The sequence below is a fragment of the Zootermopsis nevadensis genome, unplaced genomic scaffold (genome assembly GCF_977971745.1).
Source record: "Zootermopsis nevadensis isolate Lab colony 2312 unplaced genomic scaffold, Znev_1.0 Znev_ptg000022l, whole genome shotgun sequence".
Lineage (NCBI taxonomy): Eukaryota > Metazoa > Arthropoda > Insecta > Blattodea > Termopsidae > Zootermopsis > Zootermopsis nevadensis.
The window spans coordinates 4,236,212-4,256,147 of NW_028259154.1; the positions used below are offsets into that span (position 1 = coordinate 4,236,212).

The window sequence follows — 19,936 nt, forward strand, 5'->3', positions numbered from 1 at the left end:
AGGTTCGTTCTCTCCACCTTTTCTGAATAAGACTAGACCAACTGAGTTGACATACACTTCTATTTCGTGATTTACGTCACATAATTGTCATCTGTGAATGTTTTCCTCAGTTCACCTCGAAGCCTGTCCTATATTCCACATCCCCTTATATCGTTCTCTTTTTGTATCATAAAATTATTACAGCGAGATCTCATTCGGCAGACCTGAACCTGTAATGAAGTATAATGTTGAAGATTTCCGTCTTCTGGGTTGTTGCGCTGTGTAGTCTGGTCGATGTTAGCCAACGTTTCATCGCCCTGATGACGGAGGCAGTATGACCTCTGAAACGTTGGTAAACATCGACCAGACTACACAGCGCAACAACTCAGAAGACAGAAATCTTCATACTCTGATGATGGAGGCAGTATGACCTCTGAAACGTTGGTTAACATCGACCAGACTACACAGCGCAACAATCCAGAAGACAGAAATCTTCATACTCATCGCCCTGATGATGGAGGCAGTATGACCTCTGAAACGTTGGTTAACATCGACCAGACTACACAGCACAGAAATCTTCATACTCATCGCCCTGATGATGGAGGCAGTATGACCTCTGAAACGTTGGTTAACATCGACCAGACTACACAGCACAGAAATCTTCATACTCATCGCCCTGATGATGGAGGCAGTATGACCTCTGAAACGTTGGTTAACATCGACCAGACTACACAGCGCAACAACCCAGAAGACAGAAATCTTCATACTCATCGCCCTGATGACGGAGGCAGTATGACCTCTGAAACGTTGGTTAACATCGACCAGACTACACAGCGCAACAACCCAGAAGACAGAAATCTGCATACTCATCGCCCTGATGACGGAGGCAGTATGACCTCTGAAACGTTGGTTAACATCGACCAGACTACACAGCGCAACAACCCAGAAGACAGAAATCTTCATATTTTAATCGCCCTAATCATGGAGGCAGTATGACCTCTGAAACGTTGGTAAACATCAACCAGCCTACACAGCGCAACAACCCAGAAGACAGAAATCTTCATACTCACCGCTGTGAGAACCTCAAGTCTTACAAGTATAATGTTAAGTTCTGAAGACCAGAAACTTATTAATTCTACTGGGAAGATGGAAGCGGTGTTGGATCGGTTCAATGGATCTATTAATGCGTTTCTTTATAAGAAGGGTGGTAAAACTGTGGCCAGTAACTCTCCAGGAATATCACCGGGATCAAATGCATGGAAAAATTTTATCGAACGCTTACCTACGTATGTCAGCCTGTAAATCTCCAGCTTCCGGAGAAGAATAATTCTCTGGATTACGTACATGAAACTACTGGGCAGCATCAGTGTGAAATTCGGCCTAATCGTCGTAATAATTATGATATTTCTTCATTCATGATTCACTGGAGACAAATCATAAGTATAATGCGACCGTAAGTAATAAATCCTTTGCAAATTACGAGAGTCTTTAAAGGACACGAGCAGATAAGAATGGCATTCACGAGGAAATTAAGTGCATTCTAGATTCCTAGCTTACAGCCATGAATCATTCGTCTTACCACCTGGTTTATGAAAACACAGTCTTATCTGTTGTTTTGTACTGAATCTTGGTCACTCATGTTATTATATTATTCAGTGTTCTGTCTTACGACAGGTCCATTGCTCTGCCCAAAAAGAGCTCTCCAGTTGTCCCTATTCTCGGCTTCTCGCTTTAATTCCTGGAACGTCATCTTCTTTCCTTATTTAAGGTCGTCGGTTAGCTGTATCAGTCTTCTTCCCAGTCCTCGCTTTCCTTCAACCTGGCCTTCGATGATATCACTCAGTAACCCATTCCTAAGGGGGGGGGGGGGGGAACAGTTTGAGAGAAAATGAGAACAGAGTCTCGAGGAGACTTCGCCAAAAGTTATTACAGTGAACAAATAAAGGCGAAAGAGATAGGCAGGGAAGGGAACGTAGCTCGTATTAGAGAGATAAGAAAGGAATCCAGAATTTAGTTTGGAATACAGACTAATAGAGAAACGTATGTATAGATAGGAATATAATATTAAAATGTATACTGTTTGTGTGTGATGGATTAATTTGGATAAGGTTCAGCGGATGGCTTTTATTAAATGCATATTATGAATAATTAGATATAAACTTTCATTCTGTGTTCACACATTTTATGTCTAAGGGTGTCCAATGCACAAAAAATCGACTGTGTTGTTATTTCGTGTGTAATGAGTCCGAACTGAAAGTCCGGAATGAATGACATTCAGAGTAGGCGTAATTGCAGTTCAAAGTTGTAACTGTTCTATTAGAAAGGAATAGTTACGTAGAATAAGGAAGGTGCACTTGGTTAGGAAACCTCAGCTGCTGTCAATTACATCAGTTACATTCAGTAAAGACATTTAGGATTCAATGCATATTCGCCGTACCTTCATCCACTTGCAATGGACAGACGTGTGTAGGGATACGGGCTTTGTTATTAACTAACCTCTGTATGGATCTTATATTTCCTTCAAGAAACACTTCGGAATGTTTAGTGTAAAGCATTGATTCACGACAGAATATCGAACGCACCAAGCGTTGTATTGCTCAGGGGACCGAGTGCCCCTATCTGGGATTCAGTAGCACCAAGAGGCTTTAAAATGGGAGATAGCAGGCATCATTGTATACGAAGTTAAAGCCAAGGGTTTCGTCCTTATGCATAGGATATAACAATAGATTCGGTATCTGTGAATCTCTTTGTGTGGGCGAGCAATTTGAATGAATCTCTGTACAGGTCCGTACAATTCACAACTCGGGCGACGTGTTGAGGAATAATTGGTACGTTACACTTTATAAAAACACGGAACATGTACTTTGGATAGACGTTTATACGTTCTAACAGATCAACATTACTGCCCCATGTTTCTGCTCATATATTTCTCAAAATACTACAGTAAAATTGGTCTATCTACTGTAATTTCTGATTACTAAAATAGCTGCTTATATTTTAATGGTTATCTGGGTTGCAGATCCTCAGTTATAAATAATATTAAACTTCATTTGAAATTGAATGTGGCGCCATCCTGTCCTTCACCATAACTAACGGAACAAACGAAAGATGCTGTGAACAGATGCTAGCAAATACAGATTTGTTACTCATCTCAGAAGGTGAATCGAGTATAAAAAGAGGACTTAGACAATCGTGAAATGCGGGTTGCGTTCGGAATAGCAGAGATTGTTCGCCTCAGGTGAGAGCAGTAATTTATTTCTACGTAGACGTTTTAAAAGCGGCTTATTTGTGCGAACCGAACAGGGACAATACATTTTCAAAACGATTTGAAAATTCGAAAAGATGGTTGTCTTCTGGGTTGTAGTCTGATAGACATTTACCAACGTTTCGGAGGTCCTTGCTACCACCATCACCAGGGCGCAAGTACAAGACATACGTTCGTTGCTAGGTTACACCCTTCCTGCGTACAATACTCGTTGCTGTGAATGGTTAACAGTGATTGTTAAATATAACGGTTTGGAAGGGGGAGATTTTTGTTGAAGTGGAAGAACTTCACTTTTTCAAACTAGGGGCTGTTGCTACTGGTAAAATATTATCCCATCAGTCAACTTGTCCTTGAATGGGTACCTGGGATTTGGACCCAGAAGGGACGGGACAGCTTTAGCCGATGACCTCTTCGACTGTGGAAGAGTGGAGGCGGGAAATCATTTCACCTGAAGACCTCCATGACCGGTGAAGGCGGGCCGTGCCCCTCTTGAATTGTACCCTGGCATTTGCCTTACAACTGAGGAAAAGCTCGGAAAATCTCAGTCAGGGATGCCTTCGGCTGGCCTGCTTAACACAGTCACCCTCGGTTGCCCGTGGTTGACGTCGGTCAGCTCTTGGTCGGCACATGTGCCTTCAGCATTGCAAGAAGTAAGGGGTTCCCCACGTCCGCTAAATTTAAGTCGAAACTCTCAGACGGTGCTCTGATGTGGTCGGCGAAAAGCAGAATTTGTCTGTTACCAACGGACCAAGGTGCGTTAGTCGCAATGCCAAGACACTTGGATCGCAACACTTGCGGCTTCCAGACGAGGCAGCTAACATGATATAACCTAACCTAACCTAACCTAACCTCCTTGAACTCATTCCAAACTGACCTAACCTACCTTAAACAAACATTACACGACCTAACCTAACTTATTAGATCCTAACTTAATTCAACTCAACCTAAGGCAATCCACTCTCATTGTCCTATCCTTACCAAATTACCTGTTTTAATCCAACGTAACCTAACACAAACCAACTTTACCCAACTCAGTCTCACCTCTCAACCTAACCTGACCAAGATGGGACTCCCTTGTGGCTACATAGCACAATTCATCTCCGCTGATAGAAAACCTTTAACCATACCGACAAAGGGAAACGTGCTTGCCGTAGTAATCGTTGTAACCGTGGTAACAATGATCAACACGTAACCACATCGAAGGCAACAAAAATAGCCATGGTAACCACGGTGACGAAGATCTGGATCCACACATTAATGCAGGGTCCCTTGCAAATGGTGTCAGTGTCGATCTCACCTCACAAATTTCTTCTTCCGCCATGTTGGTATTACCGACTACAGGATATCGAAAAGTACGATTTTTAGAGAGGGTGGCCATACTGTCGCAACATCGGTACTAAATTTCATCCAGAGTTCTTTGTCGATATTTTTACCGCCTTGAGGACGTTAAATCTCACCAACAGTCTGTGTTCTCTAGTAAGCCCCATACAAGAACAGCTCAGTATTCCTTTGCCTTCCTATAATTTACTGTTATAAAAATTATTTAGTGTTCTGTCAGACGACAGGTCCATATGAACAGGATCCTTCCATCCTTTTCTCGGACTAGGACCTGTTCATATACGTTCTTGGCAGATGATCCAGAAGTGGTTTGCCATTGCCTTCTTCTGTGTGTGAATGGAGTAATTGTTGGGATGCCACGGAGAAACCGGGGAAGCCCCCGGAGGAAAACTCCGTGTTGCCTAGACCACGGCCTTGCCCAACACAAGTTATAAATTCGGGCACCGCCGGGAATCGAACCCGAGACCCCAGGATTACAAGGCCAGCGTTCTAACCGCTAGACCACCTCATCTTATTATTATTTAGTGTTCTGTCAGACGACAGGTCCATATGAACAGGATCCTTCCATCCTTTTCTCGGACTGGGACCTGTTCATATACGTTCTTGGCAGATGATCCAGAAGTGGTTTGCCATTGCCTTCTTCTGTGTGTGAATGGAGTAATTGTTGGGATGCCACGGAGAAACCGGGGAAGCCCCCGGAGGAAAACTCCGTGTTGCCTAGACCACGGCCTTGCCCAACACAAGTTATAAATTCGGGCACCGCCGGGAATCGAACCCGAGACCCCCAGGATTACAAGGCCAGCGTTCTAACCGCTAGACCACCTCATCTTATTATTATTTAGTGTTCTGTCTGACGACAGGTCCATATGAACAGGATCCTTCCATCCTTTTCTCGGACTGGGACCTGTTCATATACGTTCTTGGCAGATGATCCAGAAGTGGTTTGCCATTGCCTTCTTCTGTGTGTGAATGGGATGCCACGGAGAAACCGGGGAAGCCCCCGGAGGAAAACTCCGTGTTGCCTAGACCACGGCCTTGCTCAACACAAGTTATAAATTCGGGCACAGCCGGGAATCGAACCCGAGACCCCAGGATTACAAGGCCAGCGTTCTAACCGCTAAATAACTTCCAATGCGTAGAGTCTACTTTCAGTGGAATGTGACTTATTTGTGTAAGGGAATTGAATCAGGGTAGAAAAACAAAGAATGTTACTATACAGTTTTAGAAAACATTTATTATTAACTAACATCAGTTCCTACCTCCGTGTCTGTGTATGACCACGCATGATATGAAGCGATGGGGCGAATGTTGTCTCCGCGTGGCGTCATGTAGCTTCTTCGAAACAGGTCCCATCAATCAGACGAAATATTTCGCCATAGAACGGGCTTAATTTGTCCTAAATATTAATAATGTGTTGTATCTTAATTTTCCCATGTCACATTTTTAATCTTTCGGTCAGCAGTTTTTGAGCCTCCCCAAATTTAATTTCTTACTTACCATCGAAACAAATAAGGACATTTTTTTAAACTGGTTTTAATTGGTATTATGCTGATTTTTTGTGAAATCAAATACAGCTGTTCAGTGCATGTGTCCCTGTACCTGTCCTTGGGGGCCTCCTGATTTGAAGGACGTTGTGATTTTGTAGTTAGGTCACACGGCGTTGGAATCCAAGGATAGGAATCGACATATACTTTGCCGTGACAATCTCAAATGTGTTATCCCCCCCGGTGTGTTTCGTATAATTTCAGCCATCTTCAGTGGTTTCACGTGTTATAATTCTTATACCTCAAAAACGATTAATATATTTAAAAATATATATAAAAAATTTAAAAATACACAGATTACATATTTATGCCTAGTCATTTTGTATGTTACTTATAGACTTTCTTAGTATCGTTTGCTGCTGAATTTAAAATTACTGTGGGGCTTTGTTCTAATGTGTTCTGTTCCTGATGTGACCTTGAATATCATGCAAACTTTTTCTCATTTCTTATACGATTTGGTTACTTATGTGATCATGTGATGTATGTTACATGTGTTACATTTGCTTCTAGTCGTCCATTTAATAACCTCACCATAGATTGTGATTTCCTTTAATGAAGCCAGCGAAATTTGTAACGAAGATATTTGTGATAATTAGTTGCATTGATAATTTTTTATATAAATAAGGCGTATTTATAAAAAAAATTGAGTGTTGTACGTGTTAAAATGAAACGTGAAATTGTTGTCAATTTTATTTATGAAACGTGCCCTATTCTGTACGGAAGAAGGAATAAGAGTAGACCATGTTCTTTCCACCAATCAGAACCTGGGGAATTCACTGTGATGCTGCACCAACTGTCGAGATCTTAAATTGTTCGATATTTGTTGTGATGAATGAAATTGAGGATTTTATTTCGTTGATCGTAGTGTGATTTTCGTATTAACAGGTCTTGAATCGCTGGTAACTGAATCCGTCCCCATGACTCAAATACCCGCCTCCCTCGAGGCCTGCACTTAAACGCCCTTCGTGATCTTCAAAAATATTGAACTCGAAGCTGTTGATTCCAGCTGGCTGTATTTCGTGATATGCTTCAGGATAATTCTGGTAGGGACTGGGTTCATGAAAACTAGGGCGTTCGTAATTTATTTCAGGAATGTTATAAAACTTCACGTCGTCATACTGAGTGTGAATTCCATAATTATCTTTAGGGACACTGACTTTTTGAGTTTCAGGGGCGCTGACTCCATGTTGACTTGTTTTATATGTTTGTTGTTTGTCGATTTTGTGACTGTCAGGGCGTTGCTTGGTAAATAAAGACAGAAGTCTGATGGTGGATTGAGATAGAGGCAGACGGGCTGAACTAGGAATTTGTACGGGGACCTTGACAGGAACCTCGTCAGTATGTTTCACGACGGGATACGACTCCTTCTCATCAACTGTGACGTAGTAAGGTTTGGGAACGGGAACCGGAAATGGTTTGTGGACGACGACGGGCACCGGGACCTGGACTGGGTACGGCACGTGCTTGACGTACTCCACGGGATAAGGGTGGGGCACAGGTACGTGCACGTGTACGACCTTCTCGATCACGACGGGTCTGTGGTGGGACACTTCGGTGACGTGACTCGGCGGACCCCCTCCTTCTTCGCCGACCTCCTTCGATGCTTCCTGGATCGCATCTTGACGAAGTGCACCTCGTTTTTCCGGCTTCAACTCGACTGACTTCCGGGTTTCAGATGATTTCTCCGCTTCCTTAGTTTGCGATTTAGACAGAGATTTCGCTTCGTTTATCTTCCTTGTCTTGTCCTCAGTCGCCACCAGCACAAGGCAGAGATTCACAAGCAGAACACACGCCTATAAAGAAACAAGTCATTTTATATTAACTGAATAAATGTCGCTTAGGAACCATCGTTCATTTGCCAGTTTGTCTAAACTCGGCAGCTTTGGACCGTTGGCCACATTTCTGAATTATTTGTTACGGATGTCGTTATGGTTCTACCACGAATATCAGAATCCAGTATCTACAGATAGAAATAAATGCAAGTTTATAACACTGGAAACACCACGAGCAAACAGGAAATCGAATTGATTATATGAATGTCGCTGCTAAATCGTTCAGAAACATAGATTTATTTGGTTTGGCCATAGGAAGGAAAACACATAGAGTTATTTTTTTCTGGGAAATATTTCACTTGTGAGGTCATGGGGCAACACAAAGACTTTAACGAAAAGGTAAATGAAATCTTGGATGTGGCGAGAGAAGGAAGGAGAAATGACCTCTTCAAGGGAGGACATTCTTGGAAGCATTAGTCCTCCTTAAGAGATCTGTGCCTCTTTCCTAATTTGGAATAAAGTGTTTAGTGTTCACAGCCACTAAATTCCGAATCGCGTGTAGTTACTTCACCGTATTCTTCCCCAACTTCACTTTCCACTCTCAATAATTCCTTCTTCGCAATAAGGAGTCCCTGATTCGATTAATGGTAGCGGAAATGCTGTCTTGGGGTTTTTCGTGTTTTAACTGGACCCTTTGCAGTCGGCGGTGAAGATTTTAAATCGGTCTCGACCGACTAATTCGTAACTTAGCATTCAATTTGAACTTAACACTGAACTCAGTATAAACTGCTCATCTGATATCGACTAGGTAAATTAACTAAGGAGTGTCACTATTCTGCGCCAAACTAAATCACTCCACGTCGTCATACGCTACTTCAAAACGTCTCGCGTGTGCTCGTCTCCCTGCAGTCTTACCGACCACATTTTTATTTGCGACGCGTGCTACAAGCACTGCCAACACTTCGTGATTTCTATCATCCAATTAATATTTTTTGAATAGTACAAATTTATATATTGAGTTCGTGGTTTTGCTGTTTAACGGTGTTCTTTGCTTGTCTCAGCGCAGTGTTAAGTAGCTAGAGAGGTGATGAGAAGTGACGATTACTGTGGTAATGGTGAGTCGATTAATAAATTAATAGGGGAAACAGGACGAGTATATTTCCCTACATTTTAAACAGCGTTGCTGCTTAAAAAATTCTTTCCATTACTTCATAACTTGGAATGTAATACTGAAATTTAAACTACAGGATGCTAAAAGAAATTACTGAGGAAGTATGGTGATTAGATGAAGTCCGTACTTCCGTCACACAGCCAGTCACTATAATGCAGACTAAACAGAAAAGTATTTCTTGGAACACTGACGTTGAATTTCTTTCGAAAATTCTGACGTCTACAGAGAGGTGGATATTATAAATTAATAATTATTTAGCAAACTTTGTTGTCTGAAATTATCTCGATTAGTACTATCATCGCACAGCATTACCGTCTTCAGAAATGACCGCAGGAATCCGCGTCATGTTTTTCTTTTTTTAAATTTATAGATAAATAAATGCGGCCTAAACATCATCTTCACGTTCATTCAGCTTTTATCACGACACAAATTTAATTATCACACATGAAATGGCGATAAATCAGCTGTTGGACCCACAACAGTACGCACAGACGCCATCTTATATGAACGTGGATTTGGTCCAGTGGATTCGAGACAGTCACCTCAGTATTCAAAAAATTTATTTTGTGGGGAAAAAAGCCTAATAAATGCAAAGTATTAACACCCGCTAATCGAGCACGTGTTCGTGGTACTCACGTGAATTCTCATGGTGTCGTCGTGTGTCAGGGCTAGACGCGCGCGGCCTCAGAGGCTGTACCACTCACCAACCCTCGAAAGCTGTTCGCTTTTATACCACGCCACTACTCACTTTCGCCATGTCACCGACCGTCTACTACCTAATCCCCGCTCCAACTGTTGGACCGCCGGTCACATCGAAGGGTAATCTCTGCGGTCGGCCCCTCTCGAGTGGGAGAATAAAATTATCTTTGCATTATCCTCTGCTGTGTTTCCGTAGTACGAAACTTGGGTTGATCTAATCCACCACATGAGGGGTTTTGTAGATACTTGAAAGGATTCACAAAACGCAATTTGGTTTGGTCGGTCTAAAACTAGGTGTAGACTGGACTGGGATCAATGTGAAGTTGTCCCTGGTACTTAATTAAGCACCGCGTGGTAGCCTGTAGTTCAGGTGAGTCATAAACGTCCCAGTGAAACTCCCTGGTACACACAGGCTCTAGAGTCTAAGATAAAAGTATGTATTCCTGCAGGAAAATCCAACCCCCGGTCGCCTAGCTCACAGCGTAGTCAGAATGTTGATTTAAGCTAGTGATTGGTTTCTGGCTTCATTAAAGACGCATCTCTAATTGTACCCATGATACGAGAGTCGAAAGGTTTCAGAGATTGTTTACTGAAAATTATGTCGAATGAAGAAATCGTGGTATTATCTCAGCTCTCATATTGAGAGACAGGAAAACTGGTCTCGAGGCTAACACACGAATCGGGTTGGACAAGTTGATCACGAATAATTTGTGGTAAACGCTAATCCGTAGAAAAACAGTACAGTGAAGTTTTTAAGATGATTTCCAGCCTTCGAATTCCCCACGTGTCCGATGCTGTGTGCATGGACAGTCAGTGAGAACGTGTCTCGATACTTTGCACACTTTTGTAGCTTTTGAGGATCTCAAGGCGGTCAATTTAATGACAGCTTTCGTCTGGGTTGTAGCGCAGTGTAGTCTGGTAGAAGTTTACAGACATTTCAGAGGTACCTACTGCCTCCATAATCGAGGCGACGACATCGCTCTCGTGGTTGATCTGTGTGTGTTATCGTGTTCTCAAAAGACAGCCATTGCTAACTGCCGTGAGCTAATTAAATCTAGCCCGCGAAACCATTCCCCGCAATTAATACAATTATTCTACACGCACGCCTAAGTTTTCCAAATGTTTCCTTGCCTTGAGATTTGCTGAGTACAATTCTGTATGTAATTCCAGTCTCTGTTCGCTGTAAACATCCTCCTTATCTCTCTGCACACTTAGTTAATTAATACTGAAAAATAATTATACCTCAAGAACAACAGTTCAATTTGATGTTGCACTTAAAAAAACATTTTTTTTTTTTCGAAGTCTAGCAAAAGTACCCGATAAAGATGGCTGCCTTCTGGGTTGCTGTGCGGTGTAGTCTCGTAGAAGTTTACCGACCTTTCGAAGGTCTTTGCTACCTTAATTATTACGTGGTCATCGCCCTGGAGATGGAGACACGAAAAAAATTTGAAACGCTTATAAATAAGGACTAGCCCTGATGACGGAGGCAACAAAGACCTCTGAAACGCTTGTAAATTAGGTGTATCCCTGATGATTAAGACAGCAAGGACCAGTGACACGTTGGTAAACTTCTACCAGCTTACACGGCGCTGCTATCGAGAAAGCAGTTATCTTCACACTCGTAACAGTGAATGTGTCAAATCCTGCAATTTCAATTGGTAACTTCCAATTTGAACATCTCTTCACTCTGTTACTTCTATCTCATAGCTCCAGCTGTCTTGGCGCGCCTGCATCCTGTTTTGGAATGCTTCATGCCCATATAATACAGTACGTGAAACACTAGCTTTAATTACTTATATATTTTATTTGGCGAAGGAAGGTAAAGAGTTTTTGCACCGATTGTACTCACATAATTTAATCTGTTATTAATTTCTTATTCTAAACATGTGTCTTTCCAGTTTCCATAATGTAACCTTTCTCTTCGCTCGAAGATCTTACGTAATTTTTCCGCTATTTAGATGGCTGCTTCTCACAATGGCCTCTCCCCTGTCCCCCGTCCACCGGACGTTGTCGAACCTCGTCGCAGTCACTTCTCGAAAGTGGGGCGGAATGATAATGACTCCGGTCCATAATCAGGGGAGTTTGTTACGGAAACACATGAATGGAACGAGTCGTGATAACTGTCAGTAATAAGGATTTTAGAATGTAATGTATATACTTTTAACAGTTTTTTTTTTGAATGGGTTGTGAAACTCTGTATCCCGGATTGGGGCTAGCTTGAAGGACAAAGTGAAAAGAAAAGACTCCACACATTACATGGACTGGAAGATAATTTGAGGGAAGGAATATACAGGATTTTCCATAAGGCATACACTTGTCAGTTGTCTTGCGCTGCGATGAATGTTTACGAGCACAGGAGGAAGATTCTTGGCGTCTCTTCCGCAACTTTAAATTTGCCTCAAAGCTCACTTCGTTTGTTAAACATATTCTAAAATACATGTTGCCCTTCGCAAGCTAAGAGATTGCAGTTTGAGTGACCTTTTGGTTTCTCTCAGTATCCGATATTTGTTACTTCATAAGTTCTACCGTTTTAATATCTTAGGGGTGGTTAATTCAGAAACTCTAATGAGGTCTCATCTTAAACTGTTTATAATGCAGTGTCTTTAACCAAGGATTGGGAAATGTGACGTTGTTTAGTCTGTGATCTGATGTAATCAGGGGGTGGTTGGGTAGTTCAGGCCTTTGCGTGCAGGCCTGAACGAAAGGCGGAAACTTAAAAAAAAAAGGCAAACGCCTCCATCTTAAATCATCCTCCTGCCTAACACTGGTTACTTTTGAGAACTTCGTCCAAACAACACGCAGTGGTTTTAAATTCCAATTGAAACATTCGAAACCTTGTATGAGGAAGGCTCTAGATACAGATCGTAACAAATGTTATGGTTCACTGAAGAAAGAAGAAAGTTTCGTGTAACAAAACTCCATTTATTACAAACATAAACATGAAATACAAGGAGATCTACAGCGAAGATTGAGAATTAAAGCCAGCAAACTACTTAGCAGAGTACAGAGAACGCATAACTGCGATGAGGACGAATACGCATGCGTGATTTCGGATATTCGTCGTCACTTCTGGACAGACACAGTTCGCCGAATGATTAATCCGTTCAGCGGCTGAGCGCTGTCAGTTTACGCGTCCCTGCTACTTGATTCCTGAAAAAAAAGACAGTTTCTGTGTTCGAATCTCCACGTCCACCCTGGACGTCGGAACAGAGCGGTGAACTCGGCTCAGGTGACCGACATCCATCGCTGACGAACGTTCGTCATTCTTCCGTCCCGAACGCGGTCGAACGGTTCGGCGAACCATACACACATGAGAAAGTGGAGTTACTCGTCATTACTCGCGCGTGTGCGTACGCTGCTTTAGATAATCCTGCGTCGTAATTTGCGCGCTGTATGTGGATCTGAAGTAGATGAATGTGACGTAGTGGTTATGACCTTGAAGTGAAATTTATGTCCATGACGTTACTTGCAAATCTACAAGACGAAAGCGATGATTAAATCAACAAAGTGAGGCTTGAAGAAATGACTAGCGCATCGCGCAGTTCTTGAAGAGCTGTGCTGAGTTCATGGGTAACCCTCGAAACTGTCACCGCCATGATGATGTCCCTCATGGTGGTGTTCCTTAACGTACACTGGAATTTTCTTCTCGATGTACACTGGGACCTTGACAGGGTAGGGCTTGGGGACATGGACCTTGACAGGGTAGGGCTTAGGTACGTGAACTGGGTGAGGAACGGGCACAGGGACCTTGACCTCGACTTTCACGGGATACGGAACTTTCTTCTCGACGGGGTAGGGCACCTTCTTCTCGATGTAGACAGGGAAGGGCTTGGGGATGTGCACGGGATAGGGCCTCTCCACCTTCACCTCGAAAGGGACCTTCACAGGGTAGGGCACTTTCTTCTCGACGTGTACTGGGTAGGGCTGAGGCACCGGGATCTTCACCTCCTTCGTGATGGTGATGGCCTTGATTTCTGCCTCGTGCTTCTGTTCGTGGTGTTCGGGCAGGCTCAGGTGTTCGAAGCCTCCTCCTTCCCCTCCAAAGTGGTCGAAGCCGCCGAAGCTCCCAAGGGACAGACCGTGACCCTGATCAAAGGCCCAGCCGTGGCCAAGACCGTACCCGAAATTGAAGACTCCTCGTTTCTCCGTTTTTCCATCCTTCTTCTGTTCCTCCACTAAGGATTCGTTCTTCTCCTTTTCTTCCGTGGCCAGAGCCATCGTGGACACCATGATGATGAAAAATACCTGTAAATAGTATTCTGGCATGAATGTGTTTGAACATACTCTATGAAAATTGGAGCACGTCAAAGCAATTCCTGCATTTAAAAAGCACTAAATAACTCCTTCGTCTAAAGTCTAAACAAAGAAAAGAGGGAGAAGGTAGCTGACGTCAGCTGTCGTCGTCTAAACCAGTGGTATTCAACCTTGGGTACGTGAAATTTAAAAAAAATATATATTATTTTATGATAAACACTGAATAATCAGTAATGTAATTTATTTAATTTATTTTAGATGTAGATTATATACTGTTTATAACTTGAATTATACACCAACAATTTTGGGGATACAAAGTTGAAGAGAAATTATATCTGGGGGTACGCGAACAAAAAAGGTTGACTTGAGGTTATCACAGCGATGAGTATGAAGATTTCTGTCTTCTGGGTTGTTGCGCTGTGTAGTCTGGTAGATGTTTACCAACGTTTCGGAGGTCATACTGCCTCCGTCATCAGGGCGATCAGACTAAGCGGTGCAAGACTCCAGAAGATAGGCATCTATTTTCTTGCATTACTGCTACTTTCAGTTTGTCAGGTTCATATTGTGTATTCTCAACTTCCTTAAAATAAGATTTTTTTTAGATAAACGTGGCGTGAGATTGTGGACTGGGTTCGTCTGTCTAGCGGCGAGCTGTTTCACAAACAGCAATGAACAGCTGTAAGCTCTTTAAAAAGAATTTTGCTCCGTGAAAGAACAAAAAGTGAAAGATGTATGTAATTTATTTATAAACACCGCTATTAAGACCTGATTCTTTGCAACCTAATTACGTCAACAACGAGTCTGTTTTACCTATTCAAGTCCTCCATATTGTCATAGAAAAAGACAGAAATTCTTTTTGTTTTATGTTCGTCATAAAAATTGGCCCTTACATAAATTTTTGTAGAATTTGAACAGCAGTTTTTCATTAAAATTACTTTAAAATTATGCGTCTCTTCAGTTTCTGTCCATTCGAATTTACGACAACTCAAAGAGCTTGAACTTTCTGTCCCTTGAAGGACAGAATTGTGGAACGAAGTACCAAGTATACGAGTCCAGCTGAACGAACTTACTTCAAAAGGGGGACACGGAATGCTACGAAGCTGATCTGCGTATGCTCTTGTATGTTACGTATTATTGAAATTTGCTATTCCCATTACCAGCTTTTATGTGAGCCTGTTAAAACGAAAATATTTATTTATCAGAAAATTTTTATTATTTTGTACATGAGTACCATCAATAGATAACGTCTTAAATTCAATTTACTTTCATTAGTAATTGGTTAAAACTAACGAATTTTTATACTTTCGTTATTGGCGTAAGCATCACAACTCAAAATTCTGAGTTACAGGCATTTAGTCACGAGTTTCACACTCTCACACAGCGCTCTTCAGAACTCCACACAGGCATTATTTTTAAAAGTTGTTAAAATTCTCTTACTGTGACTTTATTATAAACATAATAACCGTCGATTAAAGTATTTCGGAAATGTTAAACTGAAAAAAAAATTCCAGTCCATAGACCGTGGTTTGGAGACCCCTGGTTCCTGTTAAGAATCGGCTGGGACTATGTAGCACTCGCGGAGGCAATTTCAAATGCAAATACAGTTTTTGTAGGAATGCGTGAAGAGAAGATAAAGGCGTAGATGAGAGGATAATATTAAAATTGATCTTGGCTCGGAATAAAGTCAAATGTAGGACTTTTGAAGATGGCAATGAACCTTCGAATTCTTTAAAATTGGGGAATTTCTGGACTAGCTGCTCAAGGACTCTGTTCAATGACGATGGTAATCTCATGATGATAATGGTACAATAACATCATTCCTGTTGTTGGTTGTTACTAATCGTTGTTCTTTTGAAATATGCCCTTGAAACTAAATTTACATTTCACAAACAACCGAGAAATAAATTAAAATTAGCTGTCTCATGTACTCCCTAGAACAGAACTCTTCCTTAAAAGTTGATAGTAGCTCAGCTGGTCGAGCCGAATCACCAGTCCACATACCCCTCGTCTTGTTTCCTTAGGGTCAATGTTAATTATACCGCTCCATCTATGTTTAGGTCTCACAAGTAGACGTTCCATTCTGGATTTTCAATCAGAATTTTGGATGTTTCATTGATCTTTTACGTTTCTGCTACATGCCTGTCCTATCTCATTATACTTCATGTGATCACCCAAAGAATATTTTGTGAGTAATGTAATTCATAAGTTGATATAATTGCGTCATATTGTGAATTAATTATTCGTGTTTTTTCCGTCTAATCAAAATTGTATATAAATAAAATTATACATAAGATATTTTAATATCTTATGTATAATTTTATTTATATACAATTGTGATTAGACGGAAAAAAACACGAGTAATGTAATTCGTCAACTGCTTACGTCCATCTGTTACTCTCTCTGTCTCATAGTTCGGACCGTGCTCGTAAGCACTCTGTTCTCAGACACACTTAATATGAGAGACCAAGCTTCATAACCCCCAAAACTAAAGACAGAAGAACAGTCTTGTAAGTTGTAACCCGTGGAAAAATGATTCTGAACCCATTGGTGGCAAGCTTTTATTGGATTTTAGGCTCTTGAAGGCAGCATGCACTACGTAATTATTATTTGTTGATTCCACAAGATATTTACCGAGAAATATACAAAGCGTGCTATTTAAAACACAACCCAACAGCAATCAGGAACTTCGACACAAAATGAAAACAGAATATGGTCCACCCCAGTGTAAAAGACTCGCTCAAACTCCCCTGAGACACTTAAGGTCACCCTAGTTCAAGGGTGGGGAACCTTTTCATGTTGGAAGGCCGCATTCAAGAGACTTCAATTAGATATACTTAAAAATGTACATTATTTTGCAAAAATCTTAACTACTATGTACTTAATAATTTCAAAAAATGAAAACTATTTTTTAATTTTAAAGTTGACTAATCTTTTAATGACTTTTTTTGAATGTTTGGTTGCAGCATAGAGTTTCAGTTGATCCTGTAGATAGGAATCCGTCAATTGTGACCTAAAGGACGTCTTGAAAAATATATTAATAAAAATAAAAGGATTTGTTCTGTAAAATTTGGATTCAGTCACAAAAGGCCGCACTTAAGGACCTAGAAGGTCACAGGTTTCCCACCCCTGCACTAGTTGCTAGGTCGCCATTTGCGAAATATTCGCGGTTAGAATAATTCTGGAAGATTATTTCTCAACGTAGTCGTTTGTTTGCTGATCATGAAATATTTATCAACGTGTATTCTGACGATGAGATGTCAAATAATACAACGATACGCCGACTAATAACAAACTTTCAGAAGACAGGAAGTGTCTGTGGCAAGAGTTCGCCGAGTGACAAAGCAGCTTAAATTTACCGATTTCACCGATGAATAAGATGCAAAAACTTAAATTGGATGCAAGATTCAGTATCGCCGTGGTTTTGTCGTTTTTGTGTGTGAAGGTGTTTATGGGTTGCGTTTTAAATATCCCAGACTCTACTCACTTCATTGTTTGCGTACTCTGTAAGACGCAAAACCCAGTCAGTGCCCAGAGATTCTTGTACCACTCCACCGGAAGTAATCAGCGATACTCACCAGAAGCTTCATGGTTCCTGTGTGTCTGATCCCGGCAGGCGAGAAGTTGTAACAACTGAGAATCGTCTGTCGCTTTTATACGCATTCTACTTTCGCCTTCCGCTGGCTTTCTTTCCCCTCCGGCCAAAACGTCCTCCTCAGTCGTCAAATCGGCTTCATGCACGTTTTCCACACAACCTCCTCCATGTATTTCCGGTCCTGGGGCTATATTTCTCGCAGAACTCAAGATTCTTTTAATGGTCACAACGCCCATAGATTAGGAAGACAATCAGGAAATCTGTTGATCCACAACCAGAGAAGTCGGAAGTAGAAGACTGAATTCAAAGCCCATTACGTTGTCCTAAAAAAACATCACGCATATTACCTATGACGTCATCGCCGCAAAATTTTATAAGCGGACAATAAATTCATTATGTATTTTATATAAACACGTCACCGTTACATGTAGAGTAGATCAAAGCATTGGAAGGTCTTTGACAGAGCAAGGCATTCACTTCATCCTACTAAATCCGTGTCTACTCTACCCGGATGCCGCCTACCCCCATCGAGAATCTTCATATTTTTACCTCAGTTTACGCATTCTGATGGAAATTTCCACGACTTTTCTCAGTTAACCCATTTTCATTGCATCTCTATGCAGTAGTCTTCCCCGACGAATGAAAATCAGACGTTTCGGAGATGTCTGCGTAAGTGTACGTATGTCACCTGCCATATTTGTCCTCGCAACACTCATGTATTATTCCGAATCGACGAGATGATCGCACGAGCGAGACAGATTTTTTTTTTTTTAAGAATTATAATTTAACATTTGAATGTTTTAAAAGTGAAGTTTCGTCATTAGCCTGTGACATGTTCTCACGTTCAGCTAAAAGGATTCTCAACGCCGTGGCCTGGATTCCCAACTTACGAACTAGACGCAAATGATCCGTGAGTTTTTTTCCTGAGACCTCCTTCTCCAACTTAGCAGAGCGCTGATTGGCCATGAAGCCAGTTTGGACTTGGTTGTTCGAAGCAACGCCAGCTAGAAACCAAAATTTATTCATATTTTAAAGAGGACTGCAGGAATGGTTGTTTCGCAAATAAATACATAAATAAATACCAGCATACATTTCGAATACGAAAACTAATGAAAGTAAATATAACAAAGTATTATTGTTTCTGTAAGATTTCTGGCTCATTCACCTGCGATTTCACTTGTAGGTTTTATTCATTAACACGACACGGTTCGTCAATATTGATCGCTCTTGTGGACATTCGGACCCAGCCACACTTTAATTCAGGTCCTTCATGAGGAGGAAGATGACGCGGCTAGACGTGCGTCGACCCAGACGATGGACCACTGTGGACCAGTGCGTTTCATACCGCGCACTGTCAAAACTATTTAGGTTTAGATACACACTGAATTGTTAAATACAAGAAATTAAAAATAAAGCACAATCGCGATAAAAAATCATATTTAAATACTGACCCTTATGTTACGTTAAGATGTAGAATTCTACCTTTGTGCGCGCACGAACATGTCTGTTTCATGTCAAGGTCACGACAATATCAGTCCAAGGGTTAGCCATATAGAGACGTTTTAAACTTTCAAGGTCATTCTAAAGTCAATTTTCCAAAAGCATATTTCTGACGATCTGTTGGAATCTGGGTGACAATACTTGTCAGTTTCAGGTCACAGTCAGGTCAGTGTCATTTGAATGTCACCACAATATCAGTCCGAGTGTTTAGCGAATAGAAGCCTTTGAAATTGTCAAGGTCATTCGTCAGTAATTTTTTCAGACGCATATATCTGCCGATCTGCATGAAAGTGAATGAACATATTCATGACAGTTTGAGGTCATGGATTGGTCAAAGTCACCTCAAGATCATGACATGATCAGTCCAAAATTTTGAGGAATAAAGGCCTGTAAATTTTCCAAACTCACGTCAAGAAACTTTTTCTCACACTTATATTTACCTAACTACGTTAATGTGAGTGACAATAATCATGTTATTTTGTAGCAAATTATAGATAAACTACATTACCTAATCAGGGCAATAACATTACAAAAGATGGTTTTTCTTGAATGAGGTTAGGTTGTGTTAGCATAGGTTGGGTTAGGTTAGGTTTAGTCAGGATAGGTTATATTGTGTTAGGTTAGGTCAGGTTGTGCTAGGTTAGTTTAGTTAAAGTTGTGGTTTTAGAATGGGTTCAGTAGTTTCCTGGAGAATTTCTATCGTGTTGATCTGGTAAACGCGTGGGTATATTGTAATATTGCTGGAGAAATTCTGGAGAAGTCCTGTATACCAAAAGGTCTAAAAATTGTCTGTAAATTTTATGTGTTTCACGGTACTGAAAT

At 41.2% G+C, this 19,936-nt stretch overlaps 3 protein-coding genes across 5 annotated transcripts in view; 1 reads left to right on the forward strand and 2 right to left on the reverse strand.

The window, feature by feature from the left end:
* mldr (mitochondrial ribonuclease P catalytic subunit) overlaps positions 1 to 19,936 on the forward strand; it is a 152,684-nt gene that overhangs the window by 49,215 nt on the left and 83,533 nt on the right. The window lies entirely within an intron of this gene.
* Positions 5,791 to 9,845, reverse strand: LOC110837152 (uncharacterized). Its single transcript, XM_022079007.2, has 2 exons — positions 9,706 to 9,845; positions 5,791 to 7,919 (listed from the first exon to the last, which is right to left on the reverse strand). Exons 1-2 carry the CDS (start codon positions 9,715 to 9,717, stop codon positions 7,005 to 7,007), a joined length of 927 nt encoding a protein of 308 aa, XP_021934699.1. The 5' UTR covers positions 9,718 to 9,845; the 3' UTR covers positions 5,791 to 7,004.
* On the reverse strand, positions 12,670 to 17,637 carry LOC110837157 (uncharacterized). Its single transcript, XM_022079013.2, has 2 exons — positions 17,598 to 17,637; positions 12,670 to 14,013 (listed from the first exon to the last, which is right to left on the reverse strand). Exons 1-2 carry the CDS (start codon positions 17,607 to 17,609, stop codon positions 13,333 to 13,335), a joined length of 693 nt encoding a protein of 230 aa, XP_021934705.1. The 5' UTR covers positions 17,610 to 17,637; the 3' UTR covers positions 12,670 to 13,332.